The sequence below is a fragment of the Centroberyx affinis genome, unplaced genomic scaffold (genome assembly GCF_046629955.1).
Source record: "Centroberyx affinis isolate AG114_WGS23_722 - 3 ecotype Tasmania unplaced genomic scaffold, CSIRO-AGI_Caff_v1 ptg000066l_1, whole genome shotgun sequence".
Classification (NCBI taxonomy): Eukaryota; Metazoa; Chordata; class Actinopteri; order Beryciformes; family Berycidae; genus Centroberyx; species Centroberyx affinis.
Window position 1 is genome coordinate 86934 of NW_027278777.1, and position 23845 is coordinate 110778.

General features: G+C 39.7%; 2 protein-coding genes across 3 annotated transcripts; one reads left to right on the forward strand and one right to left on the reverse strand.

Moving 5' to 3' along the window:
* Positions 1-1542: 1542 nt before the first annotated feature.
* c1ql3b (complement component 1, q subcomponent-like 3b) lies at positions 1543-5601 on the forward strand. The gene is made up of 3 exons (XM_071520601.1): positions 1543-1577; positions 4432-5074; positions 5422-5601. The coding sequence occupies exons 1-3, from the start codon at positions 1543-1545 to the stop codon at positions 5599-5601; spliced, it is 858 nt and encodes a 285-aa protein (XP_071376702.1).
* A 594-nt stretch (positions 5602-6195) lies between these two features.
* On the reverse strand, positions 6196-12331 carry pter (phosphotriesterase related). Of its 2 annotated transcripts, none has more exons than XM_071520641.1 (5): positions 12266-12331; positions 10651-11101; positions 8690-8955; positions 7987-8127; positions 6196-7749 (listed from the first exon to the last, which is right to left on the reverse strand). In XM_071520641.1, the coding sequence occupies exons 2-5, from the start codon at positions 11080-11082 to the stop codon at positions 7539-7541; spliced, it is 1050 nt and encodes a 349-aa protein (XP_071376742.1). In that variant the 5' UTR covers positions 11083-11101; positions 12266-12331; the 3' UTR covers positions 6196-7538. The 2 variants fall into 2 exon arrangements, with proteins under 2 accessions (XP_071376742.1, XP_071376751.1); XM_071520650.1 differs by having other exon boundaries at positions 12155-12276.
* Positions 12332-23845: the final 11514 nt, after the last annotated feature.

Genomic DNA, 23845 nt, shown 5'->3' on the forward strand with positions numbered 1-23845 from the left:
CAGAAGCCAAAGGTAATGTTTCTACTCTGTTTCTATTCTGTTCTTTTGCTATTGGTATATTTTATTATTCCCCAGCTCCTGCTTGTAATCTTCGAGTCTTCTCTCTACAAGAAGGGATTTGTTGCAGTGAATAACTCTACCCAGATCCCAAACTGGTCCAAATTAAGGCACAATGACAAAAGTGTGCATTATTATTTTATGTTTGACTTTTCCTTTGATTTGTCCACTCTAGTAAACATAAATCTAGAATCTGAGTAGGACGCCCCTTGTTGAGCCAGTGTCACTCCTCTACTAACTTTGTTTATGTTTAACTTCCTTGGGCTGAAACATTTATTCACCATTAAACTGATTCACTGAGCTACTGATACAAGGACTGATGATATGTAACAGGTTACCATGAGTTATAAATGTATTTTGAGACTCTGTACATTTCCTTTAAATTGGTATTGGTTGTAAACATTGGAGCAAAGATTATTCATTCTGCGGTCCACATAAAAAACTGAGTATGAATCAAAAACAGAGTACAAATTGAAGAACACTCCCTCCCACCCCTAATAAATAGAAAAAATAGAAAAAGGAACAACAGCACAATGACAAAACACAAATCACACAAATCAAAATAGAGGTAGGTAAGTATTCCCCTATCAAAGAGAACCAAAATGAGACACCATGCAATCAAACAAAACAATTTTCTCACTTGAATGGATTGTGCTTTGCTCTCCTGTACAGTTAAAGTTCTACTATGGATGATGTGATTGCTTCTCTAGCTTAAATACAGGACAAGCTTTGAGTGGGTGGTGTGGTAATGCATTCTGTTGCCCCCCCACTGGGTTGAACTGCTGAGCCCAGCCTTCTCACTGTCTTTTCTATGGAAAGAAAAAAGAAAAAGAAAAACCAAAAAAAAAGGACAACAACTCATATTTTTTTCTCAAAGAGCAGAATGTGTGAAAAGTACTGTGGAACATGCATCTTATCACACTGCTGTCCGACACGCATGCTGTTTTATCGGTTGATGAAATGTCATAAATGTCATAAGTGTATAGTCTCTGTTAGCAGCAAACACATGGGTGTTAATGGGCACATATTTATTTCTATATTCCTGGCCAGTAGTGGCAGGTCCATTGCTTTCCTTTCCGTTCAGCAGACAAATTCTTTGACAAACCTGTCTCGGGTTTGATTGTCATAACCACAACTGAACCCCATTTAGCCACCCAGGTCAGGCTACACAGATATCATACATATTTCATATTGCGTCAAGTTTAACTGACAAAGGGATTTTTTGTGAATTGACATCACGCCTCATATTTCATTAGACCACTGGAAAGGCTCCAGTCTCTGGTCAATTGGGCTGTATGTTTTATTCATGTCCTCTGAATACCTGCTTGTCCGGATGTCAAAAATCATCAGGCTCCCCCAGGACTCTGCCTGACTGATTGTAAATGAACTCCAAAAGTCGAAACTCAAAACAACCTGTCAGGGCTTTCCGCCAAAGGAATCTTTCAATACAGCGCAGAGGTGAGCAGAGTAACTAAAGATCCTGCGATGGACAGAGCGGGGAAAGTCAATTTTGGAGACACGTGAGGCCGGTTCTAAACAAAAACTGAAATGTGAGCTCTGATTCAGTCGGTGTGATACTGTGAAAAGCTTCTAATACAAGTTGTGTGTTCTTCCCACAGTTCTGGTGTGTTTTGACACTGCTGTTCGCTCTGGCTCCTGGTCGTCCAGTCTCTCTGAGTCACTGGGGGCCCGTGCCAACTGGAGGGGAAGAGCCTGACCAGTAACAAGTGCTCACTGACTCACAGCCGCCACAGTATGTCCCGCTGGGTTTATGTGCCTGTGTGCGTGTGTGTGTGTGTGTTTATATATTATTCTATTATATACTATTCTATTTCTTATTTTGCACCCTTCCCACAGAAAATGTGTTAATTTTTAAGTGATGATGTATTTTACCTCACATTCAATGCCCTCGAGAATTATTGTCAGCCTTGATAAAGATGAGCCAAAAAAAAAAAAAAGACACAACTAATAAGCCATGTTCTGTGAAAATGAAAATTATAATTAATTGTTTACAGGCAATTATTCAGAAAAAAATATGTATTTATTCTAAAATTACATGCCAATATTTGCATCTATTGCTGCGAAGCTAGTTAAAATCCTCCATAATTTGTTGTGGAATATATTTGACTTAGATGGTATATATAAATGCTTCATATGTGATCCATGTAGATTACTATTCTCATGGTGTATTTGCCTGGAATTCTCTTTAAAACTCCAACTGCTTTGGCATTTGAATGAATCTCAGTGGATTTTTCTGGTATCGTGAGCTTTAGCTATTATCCTCATTGTTTTATGAATAATATGGTCGGCTAATTAAATATCCAAATATTGAAACTTGGAGTAGGTATATAATATTGAAACTATAACTTTAACACCACCTTACATCAAGAAAAATATGGTATGTTCTGGTCCCTTTTCTATTGGCCCCTTTCCAAGTAAGAACCTCACTCTGAAGTACTCTAAATTAGTAAGCATCTGCATTTTTGGCACATTGGGGTAAAAGTCAATAGGAATATTGCTCCTTCCAAGTCTCAGTACCTTGACCTTTCATAAGTTAACTATTTTGTCCACACTACACTCTAAAATATAGCCAAACTTGATGTATACGTGAGAAGACAATTGAGATCCATTCAGATGCAATAGTCAGCAGTAGAGGCTTGCCTCAGTATCTTAGAAGAAACACCTATAAAACCAATGATCTCAGTGCATCTTACCTGAAGCAAATCTATCTACATGCAACAAAGGTGTTTTTTTTAATAGAAATCACACATTGGAACTGGCCTATTTTTTAACAATTACTTCTGAATGACAGCATATAATATCTCTAGGTGAAGAACAAAGCTCATTACTTGTGTTGTTTTACTTACTTGTGTGTTAACTTTTCACTCACTTTAACTATAGTGTCAACAATTCTGTTCGACACTCTGTGAGATCATGATACAACAAACACGCTGTTGTGGATTAGAAACTCATTCACGCTACAATCAAAGCCTCCCTCCCTCCCTCCCTCCCTCCCTCCCTCCCTCCTTCCAAACAAACAAGGCTATCTGTGTTTTTCCCCTCTGTTCATCCATCTCTTCACATAGCAGCAAGGTGCCATCGACGCAGAGTGACATGCTCTGCATTCATGATCATGTCATCATCTGTCCTCGACTGCAAGAATTAGCCCTTCATCACTCAAACCTTACAGCCACTGTGGTTAGAGTTCAATCACCTAAGCACTATAGCATTGCTTTGTTTGGATCATGTTATTTCATTACAAATTCACTTTTTTGTCTCATCTGAGCCAAATATATAAAGTGCATAAGTATAAAGTAAACTATCACAGATGTAACATTATAACTCTACTGTACTGTAACTACTGTACCTTTGCTTGATTATTTAACTAACCTTATGAAGCTTGAGATGACTAAAACAATAGACTACATCTTAGCTAGTGCATGCTTCCAATGCCTAATTCCCATGGCAAATGGATTAAGTTATCTCACCCCATCTTCATTCTAAAAGCCTCAGCGGTTAGGATTATTTGGTCATTTCATCAGTACATGTTTGTGTGAAAACATCCTTCATTGCCAATTCCTAGTGACTCGCTCCTTCCTTTCAGTGGCTTTATAGATTTTCTCCAGATGATAAATTGGACAAGGGCAGCCAGTGAGGTGTGACCAGGTACCAAAGGAGTATAGCCTCTGTCATTTAGGAGCCTAATTATGTTAAAGACCTTTAAGATATTTGGATAAATGTTTGTGCCAAGTTGTGACCATTTGTTTGGGTTGTAATAATATTACATTCACTAGATATATACTCCTTTAAAAAATGTTGAAATAATACAAGATGTCTCCCTTACTCCACACACAAATGCATTAAATAATGAAACCTGTTTTCAACATTTGTAAGTAGAAACTCATGTTGGGCCAATTTGTCATTTTAATCAGGTTTCTAAGCTTAAAATCATGTCTCACTTTCCCACGTTTCTCTTTCTCTCTTGATTGAAGAACTGAATGGATTCTATCCAATCCATCAGCCCCCTCCCCTCCAAACACAATCAGAAACAGGTAACAGTTAAAGTCTAGCTCATTCTCTCTTGCGGCACCGTGGTGGGCAGAAACTTGTGCGCTTCAACTCGTGCTGCATAACCCCCATAACACAGATTATTTAATTGTTCTCACACAAGTTGTTCTGTTATTGTTCCAGTGATAAAACATATAACTGTGGAGATGAGCAAGGCGAGCGGATATTGCGGCGCGTAAAAGTTGTGGATGGATACTTTTACGCATACACATTTATAGGACTATTTTATTTCCAAAAGTTAAATTAATATAGTGGCTGCAGGACCAGGACAAATTCTCCACTCGGCAAAATCTCTCCCAGAAGCAGGCTGGAAGACCATCGACCCCGGAGCAGACCGCGGATCGCAACTGGTGTTTGTGGCGTCGCCCTGGTGCTGGTGTTGGTGGTTCTGATCCCGGTCGTGGTGAATTCCGCCGGGACCCCAGCCCGCTACGAGATGCTCGGATCCTGTCAGATGGTGTGCGATTCCCACGGGACCGCGGCCACGGCCACGGCGAAGGCAACCAACACGATCAAAGACAACCGCTTGGTTCAGTCGCTACCAACGTTTATCCAAGGTCCGCAAGGCGAGCAGGGACGCACGGGCAGGATGGGTCCGAGGGGGCCGACTGGCGAGCCCGGACCACCTGGACCTGCTGGTCCGCCCGGGGAAAGAGGGGTACCGGGACCTCCGGGTCCACCCGGGTTAAATGGGCCCACCGGTGCCATTAGCGCAGCCACATACAACACCGTGCCAAAGATAGCGTTTTATGCTGGGCTGAAGAAGCAACATGAGGGATATGAAGTGCTGAAATTCGACGACGTGGTCACCAATCTTGGCAACCACTACGACCCTTCTTCAGGGAAATTCACCTGTTCAATACCAGGGATTTACTTCTTTGTTTACCATGTGCTAATGCGAGGCGGGGACGGAACCAGCATGTGGGCTGACCTCTGTAAAAACAACCAGGTAAGACACTTTGTCAAATAGCCTAGTATAAGAAGCTTTAAGTTTAGTTCGTTTTTAACCTTTAGTGTAGTTTTAGCAACAAACAGTGAAAAGACAGGATCTAGTCAGCGTTGCAAAAATACAAAAAATTGACTTGTGCAGTTTACGCACAACTTTTGCGCATGGCTGTAACTGGAAAAGCACTGAAAGGATAAATTTGCCAGACATTTACAAGGCATAAAATGTGAGTCAAGTTGTTTTAGGGTTGAAATGATGACGGACCTCAGGTGATGGAGCTGTCCGCGGTGCTGATTTCAATGTGAAACAAGTTCACGCTGTCATCTGAAGTATTTCATTTTCATTTCCAGGTGAGAGCCAGCGCTATTGCCCAAGATGCAGACCAAAACTACGACTACGCCAGCAACAGCGTTGTCCTACATCTAGAGCCCGGGGACGAGATTTACATCAAGTTGGACGGTGGAAAGGCGCATGGGGGCAACAACAACAAGTACAGCACCTTCTCCGGCTTCATGGTGTACGCTGATTGAAACACGCAGCCGTGGAGACCCGGAGAACCGCTGAAGGAAAGATCTCCCCCTCCGCATAGCCTGCTTCACTTCATGCTCCATTCAAAGTCGGTTGGATTATTAGACAGAAGGTCACCATTTCCATAAATTGTATTAACGGGAATTGCAAAGAAACCAAGAAAAATGTTGGGGCAGTGATGTGAAAAAAGGAGGGAATTGTACCTTTCAATAGCGAAGAGCGTACAGTTTTGAGGTGTAGTTATAGAATAACACTGTTATGAATGGAGATGTAAGACTATTGTAATTGGGCTTAATTCTTAAGGATAGCCAATTTTTCCTGTGCCAAATGGATTATTGTGTCTTTATTGCACATTGAAAGATCTTGTTTAGCATTACCAGTTACGTTTAGTTTGTCTGTCATACTATGTCAAACATAACAGGGATGGTAAAAATACTGAATGTAACATAACAGTTTAACATATTGACCTTTAGAACTCCATCATAAATCCTAAAATCCTAATCACATAATCACCAGTCTGTTTTCAGTGTGTTATTAGTCAATAAGTGTGCTTTATTCCTCAAAAATGTCTCGTAGTAGTTGCATTTTGAGTGAAAATGTTGAAAGATGTAGCGTTGCATGATTATAAAAAAAAGTAATTGACATTTCAACTATGTGCAGCATAAACCCTTCTGCAAGAAAAACAAGAAAACAGTAAAGGCCAATTCTGATGTTACGATTCAAGCGCCGTCACCAAATGATCTGTGCAGTGACTCATTTTTCTTGTGTCTCAGTTTGACAGCTGGGTGGGGCAACTGGGTGGACTAGTAGTTAGAGTGGCCATCCTGTAACTGGATGGTCCCATCAACAGCCATATGTCCTCTCACAGCTCCCTTGAACTTGAAACTGAACTCCTACTTGCTCGTTGATTGTACGTCTGTCTGGATAAGACTGTCAGCTGAATGCCTAAGATGTAAAATGTAATGTAAAATGAAAACCTTCCTCTGGCTAACTTTCTAATCCTCCCAGAAGCTATCTCAAAGTTATATAATCGTTCACGGTGCAGTCGGCTGTGGTGATGCCATTGATCATGTGGTGAAGTCACTCTGTGAGGCCACCTGTTCCCAGATGAGAGGAGACCATGTCCTTCATCTGGGTCTGCCAGCCAGTCAGCCTCCCATAGACACCCAGACACCCACTGAGGGGCAACAGGACAACTCATCTAACAAAGCTACATTGTGTTAGGAGAGAAGAGCAGCATACTGATTACTAGCTAACACACTACAATTATACCTTTTCATTCCGTAAAAATTGTTTGCGGAAATGTCATTAAGAAACACAAAGAAAGCCGCTCTGACACTGACAGAAAATCAATTAGCACCATGTTTGTGAGCACCGCCGCACAATGCAGACAAAATCCCCAAGGAAAAGAAAATATTTCTTTGTCTTAGATTACATTCTGATTTCTACAGATACTGTTTTGTAGTTTCACTTCTCTTCAAAGAGCATTTTGGGCACAGAATCTTCATTGTCATGGGACCAAAACAAAACTGCTATTGAGAGGTTTGTTTAGATAATTTGCTTACTGTATAGAACTGAATCATACACACAAAGTGAAGTTTTGATTCAGTCGTGGCTCCATAAAAATGTTTTTCAGTCACGGCTGAAATAAAAGTCTATAATTATTTTCCTTCAAATTAAAACTCCCTCTGTCAAGAGAGGGTGAAAGCTACAAAACATTGTGCTGTGCTGATATTTTGGTATGTATTCACATTCATGATGAATTTGTGTACAAACACTGTTAGCTCTTTGGTTTCAGGGTCCAAACGCCTATTAAAAAATCTGTTTGGACTGTGATTATTGCAAACATCTTAAAGCATTTATTGTGGGGTATTAGTGCATCATTTAAAGATAAAATAATGGCTACATCAAACAGCCTGCCTTGGGTTTCCTTTATGCCTCATTTGAAGGTCAGCCAGCGTTTGGGGTTCTCGATGAGGATCTTATCCACCTGGTTCTGGGAGATGCCTCTGGTCAGCATCTTGGGCACGATGTTGTTCAGGATGTGAGAGTAGCCGTGGCCGCCGTACTTGGTCAGACGGTTCTTGGTGTGGATGTCGTGTGCGACCACTATCTTGTCCTCGTAGCCTTCCTTCACCAGGAACGCCAAGCTGAAGACGAATATGAACAAGGAGACACATGAGATATGATATAAAGCAAATGAGGGGCTTTAAACATAACACAGATGGCACTTACAATGTGTTAAGGACATGTTGCACAAACAGTACTGACTAATCTTACACATGTAAGGTGTTACATGGACACAAACATGAACATAAATGCACACATAAGATATTGTATTGCTAAATGTATTGTGGAAACTGAATCTCAGAGGAAGTGTTACACACGTCTTGACTCTCTGGCTGTCGCTGGGCATGTCCACCTCCAGGTTGTACGGGTAGTTCAGCATCTCTGTTCCAAACAGGTCATACTCCAGGTAACTGCCCAGTTTAGCAAACTCCAGTAGCTCACCATCATCAAATATGGTCCTACAGTGAGAGAGCAAATAAAGACATGGTACTACATGCAGCATTTTAACGTCAATAAATTCATTTTGAGACATTAGTACTATAAACAAGTAAGACCATTGCTGAGAAAATTGGCAGCCTCTAACTGACTCTACACTGCATTTTACATTTGTGAGCCACTGGGTCACATTTTGTGGTAAATCTACTGGATTGCTTTATGGCACAAAACAGGAAGAGAGCTGCTGTGAAGTGAGAAAAACAAATGCCAGGGAGAGGAAGGGGGGGGGGGGGGGGAAGTAGCAACATCCTCTTTCTGACAGGAAGCAACGAGGTTTATGGGAAATGTAGTCTTAATTTTGAGAAACACTAGCACTCACAATACCACTGGCATGAGATAGAGGCTGCCAATTGTCTAAACCACAGTCTCATTTGTTTACAGTAACTATATCAAGGTATCACAATTAATTTGATATGTTGATGTTTAAAACATCTACATGTAGCACCTTTAAAGCTTGTAATGTAATTTTATTTCAATGGAAATTACTATCAATGAAGCTTAACACTGTTGTCAGGGAGCTTTTACCTGTCCAGGTGAGACATCACAGTTTTGCTGATGTCACCGCCGGCCTCCTGGAGAATGCGGACAACCTCAGCGGGAGCGGCGGGATCCCGACCGGGATGGATGATGACGGGGCAGCCGAGCTGCGCCTGAGCGTGAGCCGTGGCCCTCAGCACCTTCTTCTCGCTCTCTGTGATGGGCCAGCTGGTGCCGATCTCTCCAATCACGCCGCAGCGGATGTCTGTGCCGTCCGCCCCGTGAAGCACCTCGCTGACGATGATGTCGGTGAGCTGAGGGGCACGAAGTACAGTGTTAGTCAAGACAGGACAGCGTCACTCTGGTGTAGCCTTGCATTTAAACAAACTAGTAAGATACATTAATACACATACATGAGTAAAGTTACTAGGGCTGGGCGATATATCAATATTATATCGATATCGTGATATGAGACTAGATATCGTCTTATATTTTGGATATCGTAACATAGTGATATGGCATAAGTGTCTTTTCCTGGTTTTAAAGGCTGCATTACAGTAATGTGATGTCATTTTCTGAACTTACCAGACTGTTCTAGCTGTTCTATTGTTTGCCTTTACCCACTTAGTCATTATATCCACATTACTGATGATTATTTATCAAATATCTCATTGTGTAAATATTTTGTGAAAGCAAACCAATAGTCATCCCTACAATTTTGTCAATATAGATATCAAGGTATTTGGTCAAAAATATTGTGATATTTGATTTTGTCCATATCGCCCAGCCCTACTTACAACTGAACATGTAGCTCACTTCGTAGAAAATACCGAGATATATATCGTGTATCGTCATTCAGCCTAAAAATACAGAGATATGATTTTTGGTCCATATCGCCCAGCCCTAAAAGTTACACATACAGTACATATTCTGTGTGTTCTGTTTTGTCTCTTCAATATTACACTGTCAACACGTGTTGGATTTGAATGAGCAAGACAATGATGGCAAAATATTTCCATAATCCATGAAAATAATATGCACATTCACTATACATGTTGTGCCAAAATTTGTATCCCCTAAAAAGTTGTGTTTCCCCTGGCGGTGTGTCCTCAGTGTGTGTTGTTGTTTTGCCCCGGCACAAGAAAATTATCATGGGGGAAATGTGCTTAATAAATGACAAGCAGACTAATGTATAGCCTGACAACTTTGTAGAATCAATGGATGCTTGTGGTTTGAGATAATAAGATCACAAACCAGTGTGATCTCTGTTCATTATGAGGCAACTAGGCTACTTTCATTCTTTGCAATCCTGTGAACAGTTTTGAAAACGTTGTTTGAAAAGCCAGCAATAAGAAAACAAAACCATGCCCAAAAACCAGAAATTTTTAGATTTTGTTATTTTCTTCCCTGGTGTGAGATAAAGGTGAAGACATGCTTTTGGCTGAGATGAAAACATTTCTCTGTCATACCAGTGGCCAATTCCGGACACACACTCTTGGATGTGCTTTTAGAGGCTTTAGTGTGGGGCTGGGTGATACGTTTGAAATCAATATAATGATTCTTTCGATATCGATTTATATCACAATATCACTTACACATGCAAAATCACACGTGAAATAACCAATATGATGTTCACCGCATTGAACTGCATGGTAGTATTAGGTGTGATGCCAAACTAAAGTCTGAAATCTTCAAAAAATATTCCTTAAAATATTTCATACCTCATTTTGTCAGTTTTTAAATAGAATTTTCTTGTCATCAATTTAGACAACAGAATTGGGTATAACAATATCTTCATATCATCACAATATAATTCCACCGAAAGACAATACACAATGATATTGAATTATCTCCCAGCTCTACTTTAGTGCAATTTTTTTGAAGAGTTTCCTGATTAAAGATGAGTAATGTGAATTGCTCAAGAAGCAAAACATTTAATTTCATATAGGGGATTTGTTGGATTTGGCCATGGGTGTCAGGATTGGTCAGAACCCCAAGCCAGGCCGCACCTTCTCCACAGTCATCCTCTTGGTGGCCTCTGTGTGGGTGCAGTCCACATAGTACCCCGCCCCCCCGATGATGTGGACCCCCGTGTCCTTGGCGAGCTGCCTGAGGGTGGGCAGGTCTCGGTCGATGCCCGCGGTGGTGTTCTCCACTATCGCCCCCCCGCCGGCCTTCCTGTAGGCCAGCAGCTCGTCCCGCACGGCGCCGGTCTCCTGCTGCAGCAGCAGGTTCTCGTGGCTGCTGTACGGGTTCTGTCTCAGCCAGAACATGTGCTTCATGTGGAACGGGCTCTCCGCCACCGCCTCGTCGCCCAGCGGCGGGGGGAAGTAGCAGCACTCGAAGCTCATGGTCAGGTGCTCGTGGGTCATGGTGCGGCCCAGCTGCTCCGGATCAACCAGACCCAGAACTGTCTGGACCTTCCCGCTCAGCTCCGACATGCCTTCTGGGTTATCAAGCCTGAAAGGATACACATTCATGATTTGTTTAGAACTGAATTTTTTTTTATTTGTACGTTGTATTTGATGTCATTGATTACTGTAGAGCTGCAACGATTAATTGATTAATCGATTAATCGATTAGTTGTCAACTATTAAATTAATCGCCAACTATTTTGATAATCGGTTTGAGTAATTTTTTAAGAAAAATAAGTCAAACTTCTGTGATTCCAGCTTCTTAAATGTGAATATTTTCTGGTTTCTTTACTCCTCTATGACAGTAAACTGAGTATCTTTGTGTTGTGGACAAAACAAGACATTTGACGATGTCATCTTGGGCTTTGGGAAACACTGATCGACATTTTTCACCATTTTCTGACGTTTTATAAACCAAACAACTAATCGATTAATCGAGAAAATAATCGACTGATTAATCGACAATGAAAATAATTGTTAGTTGCAGCCCTAGATTACTGTGAAATAAGCATTGTTTGTTATCAAGGAGCATTGGGTGCTGGTCACATGACGTCACTACTAATAGACACCTGTTTCTATAAGGTCCAGGTGAGCTTTTATTGTCATGATGCGCTGGAGAAGTAATATTCCCGAAACATGTTGGTGTAAAATAAATATTTTGTATGGACAGAAGTGTGCAACCTTCATTTATTCTGACTTTGGACAGATGGTTTGCACCTTTTTATGGTTGTGGCTCTACTACCTAATTACTAAAACTCAAAATCAAATCATTCAAAATGGTTGGAGCCAAACAGGAGAGTGTGTTTGCAAATCAAAGTGTGTCACATAAAAAGTGGATTTGACATCTCACTGCACAGGTTGTCTGCACAGTGACTGCAGCGCAGACAGAGGGACCTTTGGACTGGACCGTGTAACTCGTGATCACTTAAAACATCTGTCTGTCCAGGAGCTAATTTCATTTCATGCCGTTCTATACTGGCTATGGTCGACTTTGTAAAAGTATGCAGAACTGCTGTAACAAATCTGGTACACAGTGCAACATTCTGTGCAAGGGGAACATGGGCCATCTGGTATGCAGATTGAACTCAGTGAAAATCACCTGAAACAACGTGCAAAAAACACAAAGCTGCAACAGAAGGTGGAAAAGATACTAGAGTTTCTTCGATTATAATCCCGTAGTGAATCTGAAACGATAAAAGACTTTGCTGACCTTCCTTCTGTTTTGCGATCCACTCTTCTACCACCCGAGCAGAAAGTCCGCGGGCGATGACGGGGATTATCCACAGCAACAAGTCGCGGAAGTGCGCTTTATCGCGAGAATACCGATTAAACCTGAGAGTGCAATGCTGCTGATAGAGCGTTGCCTCCTTGGTTGCCTTTCACTCCAAATATGTCAATAAATCAAAGTAGAAAGGAGAAAGTAAATGTTATTTATTAACATCTAGATGGAAACTGCTAAATGACAAGTCTTTTACTTATGCTATTGGCAAACTAATGTAAATAAATAAATAAATAAATAAATAAAAGCTGTTCAAACTAAACTTTCCAGAACTCGAAAAAAAAAAAAAAGGGAACTCTTAACTGATATAACTGATATTCATATCGGCAAACTAATAGAATAAATGAATATCCACTAGTGTCCATATTGTGCCTGGGGATAATTAATGCAAAAAAAAAAAAAGGTCAGTGTGGTGTGAGTGTTCATTAGCTATAACGTCATCTAGAACTTAAGAAACAAAAAGAAAAAGTAAAAAATAACCAATCAATAACCAAAATAGCCAGTGATCCACACACATACTTGCACCAATTTTCAGGCCTCAGGCATAAATCCTATTTATCACACAAATTCACAAGCAGTTGGATTAGGTAAATGCAACATGTCAGTACAGCTGTCACTCAGAAACTGTCTGAGTTCATAGTTGATGAACTTGACTGTAACATGTGACGATGACACAGAGTTAGAGAGACAGAGAGAGAGGGAGAGCTTTCTCTTTGTGCCAGTTCAGCTTTGGTTCCAGCAGATGGTCTACACAGCATTTGGTCTGCCTTTGTCAGGACTGCCCCGTGTTGAGTGATCATTGCAGCGTCCATCCCTGTCGATGGCTGAGCAAGTGACCGTCCACATACTGTTTGTCAACCATTTGCTGGCAAGCTGATCACTCTGTAGATCAGGGTAGATTGAGTAAAAGATGTGAGGAGATAGACAGATTTAATACAAACATAGGGGCGTCTATTCCAATTTCTTAGGTATGTTAAGGTCTGGTCTTTTTTTTTTATTAGACAAAAATAACAATACAACACACAAAACTAAAACAGAAACATAAACATCATAGCAACTGTAGAACAAAATATTTTTAACTTGACAGAATGGAGCCTGACCAATATATGCAAATACAGGTATAATCATGTATGCATATACTGTACATATATAAACTTACATATAGTTACGTAAAAGAACAGTAAATAATGAGATATATTATAAGCTCCATTTACAGTCTTTGTAAATGAAGGCCAATAAAAAAAGACACAGGAAAAGTGGAAAACAAGAAAAGAAGAATACATGTATATCCCCTTATCTCCTTTTCTTTATTGGCCAACAAATCCAAGGCTGAGACCTGAAACTTGAGGTCGGGGCTGTGGCATGAAATTTTCCTTTTACTCAGAAGCCCAGAATAGGCCTAGCATCCACTGCAGGGTTCCTCATTAGCGACAGAAGGTTGTCACTCCCATTCGTCAGTATGGGGCTGACAAGTCTCAGACAGACCCAACCACAGGGAGATTCTCAAGGAGAGTGATGACTAAAGCGAGCCTCTCCCATGCGGACAGACCTCTGGAGAGACAAGTCAGCCATTAAGGAGAATATGAGGTTGATGCATTGTCTGTTTGTTTGTTTGTTTTTTTTCTTTTAATGCAACCTTGCCATCACTCACTGCCAGATCTGCTGCACAGGCCTGATATAAGGACCACTGGATTTGATATGGGAATGATTTGATTATGAATGCGTAGTATTTTTAAAACTCACTGCTGAATAACCTATAATATACTCCATTCTCTAGAACAGATTTATATGTCGGCTGTACTGCCTTCCCATGCAATTTACATCTTCTCTCTGGCAGCGAGGCCAGGCAGATCCTGCTTGCAAGCTAAAGAGAAGAGTCTGGATTTCTGGAAATCTGGCTCGCTGCAGGAGGAACAAGTGTTATGGTCTGGTGCCCTCTGCAGACGGAAAGGAAGAACACATGCTTATTTTGCAGTCTGATGTGGACCCAAGTCTCATTAAAAACATCAGACTTTTTTCTGAAATGAGACATGCTTGTGTAATATTTCACTTAAAAGTAGAAAGTAGGATCTTATGAATAAGTCTCCCATCAGTTGGAATGAAATGAATGACAAATAAAGTCAGTGGTTTGCTTTGGGTTTCTGGTCTTGACCTCATTTATGTGCTGGTAAAGCAATTGTGGCACAGTTTACAATTTCCCAAGTGCATCAAAGAGGCCTTACGCCTCAAAAAACCATCATGTGAATCAATACGCACATTTGCGCCAAGGAATAGAGTGGTGAAATAACTGATTACGAGAAACGCTGAACCACTATGAACTGCAAACCTCACCCTCAACAACTGAGGCCTTATATCAGAGGCACATGTTTCCAACCATAAACAGATGTATTATCAGATGAAATCATACATAGATATGGGAAATGAAAAGCTTCATTTCTGAGATTATGCTCACATACCAAGTTAGTCTTACATCAAGCTCCAACCATGTTTTTAACCCATGTTTGTTTTATTTTAGTCAGGTTTTATACAGTCTAACTGTTGTTTTTCAATGCTTTTGGAAAACAAAATCACAGCATTGTTAAAAAAAGAAGTTCTATATTTTGTTCCAGTCGTCTCTTCTTCTGGGAGATCCATTCACAGCCTCTTGTTGTCAATTGAATCAAAATAATATCTATAATGTGCTTTTCGTTTGTTGTGGACTCCCAACAAACGAGAGTAAAAACAAGTTATCAGTTGAATTCAAGTTTCTAAAAAATGAATTATCAGTTTTGACATAAAAGGATATGTAGAGCAATCTAAACATATTCCTTCTGGAAGATTCTTCTAAAGTTGATCTTTAGTCCAGACTTTGTAACAGTCAAAACAGCTTTATATGTTGATCTAAGACTATATGCTTTTGTGCGTACACAGGGAGTTAAAAGCTCCATAATATTAGCTGGGGCCATGCCAGTTATTGCTTTAAAAGTAATAGATAAAACCAAAAAATCTATTCTAAATTCAACTGGAAGCCAGTATAAGGAAACTAAAATGTGTTTTATGTGATCTCCTTGAAGTTCTACTTCAAAGTCTATAGCTGCTGCATTCTGAACGAGCTGAAGAAAGAGCTTTTTGGTGGAGGCAAAAATACAGAGAGATGTGAACACTATATATAGACAATATAGACAGACAGTGATGGAAATGACCTAATTTTAGAGATATTTCTGAAATGGTAGATGATACTTCCAACCAGAATTAAAAATTTCTGGCAACTTGAAATTTCTTTTAGGGTCAAATGATGATGACAGTGAGGAGGATATTCTGAGTATGAGTATTAATGTAGTAGTACTAGTGGGAATAGTAGCAGAAGTAGTAGCTGTAACGATAAAGGAATAATAGTAGTTTGTATGTTTAAAAGATCTCAAAGATCTGAAAGATAAAGAACTTGAAGGGATCAGTTTCACCTGGAATCATTCAAATAAATGAATAATAGTAAAATAAAAAATAAAAAAAACATAATTTGCTGAATGTGTTGTTGGTGATATGTTTCTGAAATGATATGTTTTTTTCATCACAGATACCACCTCTGAATTCAGGCTGGTGAATCTGACCATACCAATGTGATGCTTATCATGCAGTTCGTGTGAAGGGTCACGCAAATCAATGATGTGCTATAGCACACATGACAAGCCGATGGTCTTCAAGCTGCTCCTTTTCATGCAGTGGCCTATATAAGCGCTGGGTTCCCAGGAATATCCACACGCTCGTCTGAGAACTCTACCTCTGGAACCAGAAACCAGCCTGATCATGTCTGTGAGGACTCTGCTCCTGGCCTCTGCTCTCTTGGTGGGAATATGTGTCATCACAACTGGCAAGCCAGTCGAACCAGTGCAGGCCTACTGCAAGGTTGTCTGGTAAGGTGAAGATTCATTTTTGATTGATTGTTGTGTAATTTGAGCTTTCCTTCAATAGATGTTTCATCCTACTCTTTCTGTCCCCAGGCTGATTGGTGTGCCATGTGCTCAAGTGAACATCGCCATAGTGACCCAGATAAAAGCTATGATCCAATACAAGGTACGAAATGAGAATATATATCTCCTACAGTGTATTTTGTGAAGCTTTGAAGGGTACATGATATGCTCGGTGAGGTTGTACGCACTGAAGAAAAAACCCCAGCACTTTTTAATTTTCTGAGAGCATGAAAGTGACTGCCATGTAACTTTAATATACATCGATTTACTAAGTGCTTACTCTGCATTTTCACCCAGCTTGGGACAGTGTCTCCAGCCCTAATTGAGGCAAACCACACTTCTATGGTTGGCCAAGTTGAGAAAGTCAACTTCACCATGATGTCCACAGCTATGGATCTGGGCTGCCATGTCGGCGTAAGTCAGACGCTTTTGTATTCTCATCCAATTCATCTTAATCACCATCAGCAAAACGATAAAAGCACACAAAAAAAGGATAGTTTGTAAATGTTTTTTCCATTCCATTTTTTCCACTCCATCATGAAATGTAATGAATGTGGTTGATTGGGTTTGTGTTCAGGGTTCCTCCATGTCTGCGTTCTGGTACAGCCTGTTTGATAATGGCACCAACTACTGTAATCTCTACAACGTGATTCAGGGTAAGTTTTCACAAACTTACAGTAGAGCTCACTGGTATCATCACTGATTGCCTCTGACTATATAATAAATACTCTGTTGGTAGCAAAACCAATCTCTTCTTGAAAACATTTCATTTGTCTTCAGTAGTGTCATGAATGAACATGAGTGCAATCACTCACTGAACATTTAGTTAAAGGAGCAACAAGTATGATTTTTACTGTCCCATAGCACAATATGACCATAATTTATCTTTAGGGGGTTGATAGGGCTGTTGATCAATACAAATGACTTCAACAATTAATTCCCCAGCTGCTGAGATTTCTGCCCAGCATGTGTTCTGCTCTGTTCTGCAACAAAAATAGAGTACAAAGTTGGAATTACCTCTAGAAATTTTGAAGTTGTGCACCGCTATTGTATGGCATGTTGGGTCTCTCATTACCTTTCTATTTCCTGTCTGTACAGGAAGTGGACTCAGCAAAGCTCCGGGCTACATAGAGTACACCAACGAGTGGATCTGTCTTGGATATGGACTTCCTACTACCACCTGCAACATTTAATATGTAATCAGAACATATTCTAGATAATTATGTCATGAAATAATGATTTGATTATGTCTATTATTATTATGTCTATTATTAAGGTTTCATTTTTTTCCCCTGTCCTGTAATTTGTTGCCACAATAAACTATACATTGATCATACTAAATAAAAGATATTTTTACAGATATTTTTAAAGAAAAAAGTTCTTGTGATAACATATTTATTAAAGTGTTTATGCTATATCATAAGTGCTTTCCATTTTGTTCTGAAAGAGACAAACCCTAAGCCAATGCCACTATTTTAAGATAATCATTAAGGTTTAAATAAATGGGCATCTCTAAGGTGACAGTGAGTGGATCGACTTGCATCAGAACATGAAAACATAAAACTGTCTCAATATCACAACCAAACACAAACATTCACGCCGAATTATGGTGAGACAAGATGCTGGCATTTCAGATTGGATTTTTTTAGTGGACTGAATAACTGTAAATACTATAATTTACAGATTTTCAAATGTATTAATCAAATCCGTTGACAACATCAGAATGATGGTTTTAGTGTTGCCATTTTTCTTGGGCTAGACCTTAACAATATTATTGCTGCTGGTATGGTGTAGTGTGTTCAGGTGATGTAATGTGCCCTCTGGTGGCAACTAAAACATGTGATGTGCAGAGTATTTATTATATAGTAGGCTATATATTATTATGTTTGGTGACTATGTGGCTAGTCACCAAAATAGCAGTTTTGCAAAGTTAGCTTACTGGCTAGTTGGCTAGCTAACATGCCAAAACCAAGTTTTTGTTTAGATTAACTAATCTGCTCTGGAGTAGCAACTACAGCTAAAGACAAGTTTGTTTACTCTGCACAGAAACCGGAATTTGGATACAAATATACCTCATTAGACCATTTAGCGCTAACATAACAGTGTGGATCCACATCCATGACTTTAATCTTTTTCAGATATGTCGCTTTTTCTAGTCTGGCTTTTATATGTTTAGCTATCATTTGATCAGCCAATTCTCTGGTGGACCTCCAACATGGCGCCACCTGTAGTTGTTCAGAAAAAGTCTCTATTACATCATGTAATAGAGGCTTTTGTAGAACAACTGCCTGTAGAACAACTGCAGGCATTCATCATGTAATTCACATGATGAATGCTTGTTCTGCACATGCTACTCGATGGTGATGATTAATGAGCTGGGATTAGATACCAGGGCTTATCAGGTCACCAAGGCCTCTTTGCATCAGCTGGACAGCGTTTAGAGGTAAAGTGAAAATGGCTGAGACGACTGGCAGCAAAGTTTAATCAAAGTGGTAACAAGCACTAGATTATACACCAACTAGAGCTGCTGCCTGGAGGGGATGCATGGTCTGAGATATTAGTGTACATGTAGCCTACATGTTCAAGAACAGGCTGTAGAGGGGAGTAACTGTGTGAACGTATGTGTGTTAGTTAGTTAGTAAGGGCAAAAGAGTGTGTGTGTGTATGCGTGTGTGTGTGTGTGTGCGCGCGCGCGCGTGTGTGTGTGTATGTGTTAGAGTCAGAGATACCAACAGTGAGGTACACTCTGTGTCCACTTTATTAGGTACACTTGTCCTTTTATAGCTCGCTCCTCCAGGCAGTGAGTCACGTATAATTAAAGCATAAAGCATACAGATGATTAAAGTATGAAGCATGAAGGCTATTAAAGTATAAAGCATGCAGGGTCGAGAGATTCAGTTCCTGTTTGACTAAACATCAACTTTGACCTTTGAACATCTTATGATCCTTGGTGCCAGACATGCCAGTTCGCATCTCAGAAACAGCCGCCCTCCTGGGATTTTCATACAGTTTCTAGAGTTTACTGAGAATGGTGTGACGAACACATTTCTGAGAATGGTGTGATAAACAAAAAAAGATCCAGTCGTGTGGGTGAAAATGCCTTGTTGATAAGAGACGGCAGAGGAAATGGCAAGATTCATTCAAGCTAACAGGCAGCACACAAATGCAAATAACAGCTGGATTAAAATGGATTCAATTGAGATTTTTTGTCAACAATCTACACAAAATACTCAATAATGCCAAATGAAAACATGCGTTTAGAAATTGTATTGATCAAGTCTACTGAAAGAGAAATACAGAAATTGAAATAATATTCTTATTGTGAAGCCATTCCAGTGTTGATTTGGCTGTATCTTTATCGTCACTGTCCTGTTGGAACATAAATTGTTTCCCCAGTTCAAGGTCTTTGGGACTCTGAAGCAAGTTCTCAAGAATTTCCCTGTTTTTGTATTTTGTAATTGTATTTCCAGGCTCTTTTCTTTCGTCCCTTAATAAATTGGTGTAATGGCAATACTTCAACTCCATGGCTTAATATCGAGAGGAATTTGGTGGCCCCAGTTCCATTGAAGGACATTTTGTTTACAGGTCTTTCTGTTAGAAAATGTAGACTGAAGTACAGTCTAATAATAGCTTATGCAATTCAAAATTTGCGGAAAATAGAAAAGATATATAATTGGAAATCTAAATGGCATGCTAACACACCGATATTTTATAATAGCTTATTAAAGTCTGGAGGACAATATTTTATCTCACCTCAATGGTATAATTCAGGTATACATAGCTTAGGAGACATTATGAATGATACTGGTTTAAGAAGCTTTCAGGATTTGAGGGAAACATACATATTGTCATCCAACTCCTTTTTTCTATATTTACAATTACGTTCTGCTATCCGGGCTGCAAGTATTTTGAGTGACAGGCAACCTATTACTCATCCAATAATGGATTTAATTAAGAAACTATCAGGATTAATTTAATTAATACATTTTTTTAATTTATAACACATTGTTAGAACATACACAGACCCCATTAGCAATAATAACAATATGGAATAAAGACTGCTCTGGATCATCTATAGACTGGGCCCGAGTTTGTAAGAATGCCTCGCGTTCTTCACAAAATCCAAATCATAAACTAACAAACCTGAACTTCCTATATCAAACTTATTTTACACCAAAGCAGTGTTTTAGGATGAATATAACTACTTCTCCACACTGCACCCTATGTGATTTGAATCAATTGGGGACATTTTTACATTTTTACAAGTTTTTGGGAACAAAAAACAAAACGTCTCTCTGAAACACTTGGTTTAGAGATCGACTGCTCCCCAGAATGTATGCTCTTGAATGAGGACTCCGGGCAGAATTTTAACCATACTCAAAGACAGCTGTGGCTATCAGCATGCACTGTTGCTAAAAAGATGTTGGCGGTTAGGTGGCAACCACCGCACACTCTTTCTATTCATCAGCGGAATCACTCTTTAATAGAGATTTTATCTATGGAGCTCTCTGTTGCTAGGATGAATGGGGCAGGCCAGGTTATGCTGGAGGCTAGGAAGGAGGCACTCAACGCAGCTAGAACCATGATATAAATTATTATTTTTATTTAGTTTCCTTATTTATTTTGCAACGTTAGGAAATATCCTGCATGTATAGTGGAATTTAGAGAAAGACCCATGGGGATGGGGTAGGTCAGGGTTAAGGAGCGATCAAAGGTGCAGGTGTATGCTTTCTGTTACTTTTCTGTATCTTGTACTGTCTTAGTTATGATAGCATGGCTTTATTGCGACTAAAACATTAAGTTATGAATTTATTACCGGGGGAAAAAAACTATATATTTTATTTGCTTTTTTATTTCCTGTTTTATTTATTTACCTGTCTATCAATGCCCTGGTGGAGGTTACTTGTTGATGTACACCTGCAAACCTTGTGGAAAATAAAATTAATTATAAGAATTTCCCTGTGTTTGGCTCCATTCATTGTTTCCTCTATCCTCAGTGTCCCAGTCCCTGCCAGTCCCTACTGAAAAGCAGTGATGGTGGTAGATGGGTGACGATCTGTCCTTTACATGATTGTTGAAGAGTTCAGTTTTCATGTCATCAGACCACAAAATCTTCTGCCTCATGCTCTGCCTTTTTACAAACTCCAGACTGGTGTCACCTGCCCTCAGCCCACTTCACCATACAGCCAAGAGTTGTTCTGCACTGAATGTTGTCCTTCCAAGATCTCCCAGTGCAGCCAAGGAAGTCTTTAGGTCTGTCCAAGTCGTCCTTTGGGTCTTGGTCACCTTACTGACCAAGGTCCTTCTTACTCGTTGCTTCAAACGTTACTCGATTGGTTGGACGACCAGTTCTAAGAAGAGTCTGGGTAATTCTGAGAGGCATCTTTAGTGTGAGATTTTTTACATTTTCTTGATTGAGCAATAGTTTCACTTACGGAAACACAACAGCCACTGCAGAACACAATGGGGTTCATGGAGAAGTGTAGGTTCTCCACCTGGAGGCCATCTGCAGAAGTGCAGTTGGGTTTGATGGTGTAAGTGTGGCTGAAACAAGCTGGAACAGATGTGGAGAAATCAAGAAATCTGAGGCTAAAAGATAAACTGAATATACAATTACACTGATGCTCATGTCACATGTTGGCATTATGAGAAATATGAATGGGACTACATCCAACCATCACTCTTTATTGAAGGGGTTTAATACTGCAGTATGACAAGTTTGATTAATCCATATTTTAATGTTACTGATTAAAAGCACTCTTTGTTGCTTTTCTGCCAACATCCTCCTCTAGAATTTCACTATGATTAATTGTGTTCAGTCTTGCGTCATGGAACATTTCCTCTATTAAGAAATATTATCATTATTATAATTTATTTTTTTTCTTCCTTCCGGATAATGTTTGAACATATTTTGGGGGAGGATGTAAAGTGTGTGACCATGCACCAATGTACAGAAACACAGAATATCTTGCTGATCCCTTTTTATGCCATGACATAATACAAATAATTGATCACAAAAAAGCTGTGGGATAAATTTGTAATAATATCTTACTGTTGTTTAAGGGGAATAAGGGAATTACTGAATTTCATAACTCAGGATTTAACTTTAATTTATATCAGACATTCACTGCTGTCCTTTACTGCCAGAAATGAGAGAAATGTGTCTGCCCCGCCTCCTGAATCTGTGATGTCACACTGATGTCCAGCTCCACTAAGAACTAATTGGTCATCTGATTTGAGAATGACCATCATGCACTCGACCATGTAAATGAAGATTATGGTGATTTCACAGGGAGGGCAGTTAATGTTTCCGTGGTCATTGCGACTACAAACACACACACATCTGCTCACAGAGACAGGCACACACAAAGACACACACACACGCACGCACACGCACACGCACACACACACACACACACACACACACACACACACATTGTATGGTGAAAGGCATCAACCCAAAACAAAATCTTGATAGAAATTCATATAATATGTAGCGTTTATTAGGAAAATCACTCGAAATCACAAATCACCAAATCACAAAACATTGATCAAACCGACATTGATCTGTCATACCATATTTTAAAGGGATACTAGTAAATTCCATGCTCAGAGTTTTTTTCTGTTCCATAGGACAGAGATATTTACTCAAATAGTAAACATTGACTACTGTTTCGCAGAGCCAGAAATTACAGAAAGATGGAATAAGTGTCACCTCAGAATTTGTGGTCATGCCAGTGAGCATTCAGAATGAATTTAAAAGATGGAGACAGTGATTTGAAAGCACCAAGGCGGATTGCGAGGGAAATGGGTCAATTGGGTATTAAACCTCAACAAATATTCTGGGGAAATGGGTCCAATTTCTGGTCCAGATTGGATATCACTGCAGTAAAATAGAGTTCATTTGGGTGTAAAACCTCAGCCAATATTCTGGGACTCAGCAAATACAGTCTGCCATTCATTGTCAATGGAGCACAGCCAGATTGCACAGCTGGATGATTTCTGTGGGAGAGAGACGTTCCTGTCCATGAATGTTGAGTGAACAGTCCTAGCCCAGAAGAATTGCATATGTTCAATGAAGTGGTTCAATTAAATTCCTATTTAATATAGGAAGAACTTACATCTGCAGTTACATCTGCATTTTGCACTTAGCCAATGATTTTGAAAGGACAGAAAACTGAGCAATGTGTTTTGAATCGAGTCATATAGTCATTGACAGAGGTCAGGAGGCAGTCACTGTATGAAGTTATGACACTATCAAGTCTGATGTGTTATAATAATATAGTATAACTCTTTGCATATCTCGTATAAAATATTTCAGTCCTTTTGGGTTATGATGAAGATGATATGTGAAGATTGTGCTTAAATTCAGGAGCATTTTTCACAGAACACACACACACAAAGTAAAAATATGGCTTCAAGGCTTTTTTTTATTGATAATTTATTCAGTTCAGAAACGAATTCAGTTACATTAAGTCTTAAGATTAAAAAGTTATAACCAGAGCTAATAATTCGGATATAACAAAACCCAGCCAGAACTGGGTTCAGTAATTTCAGCATGTCA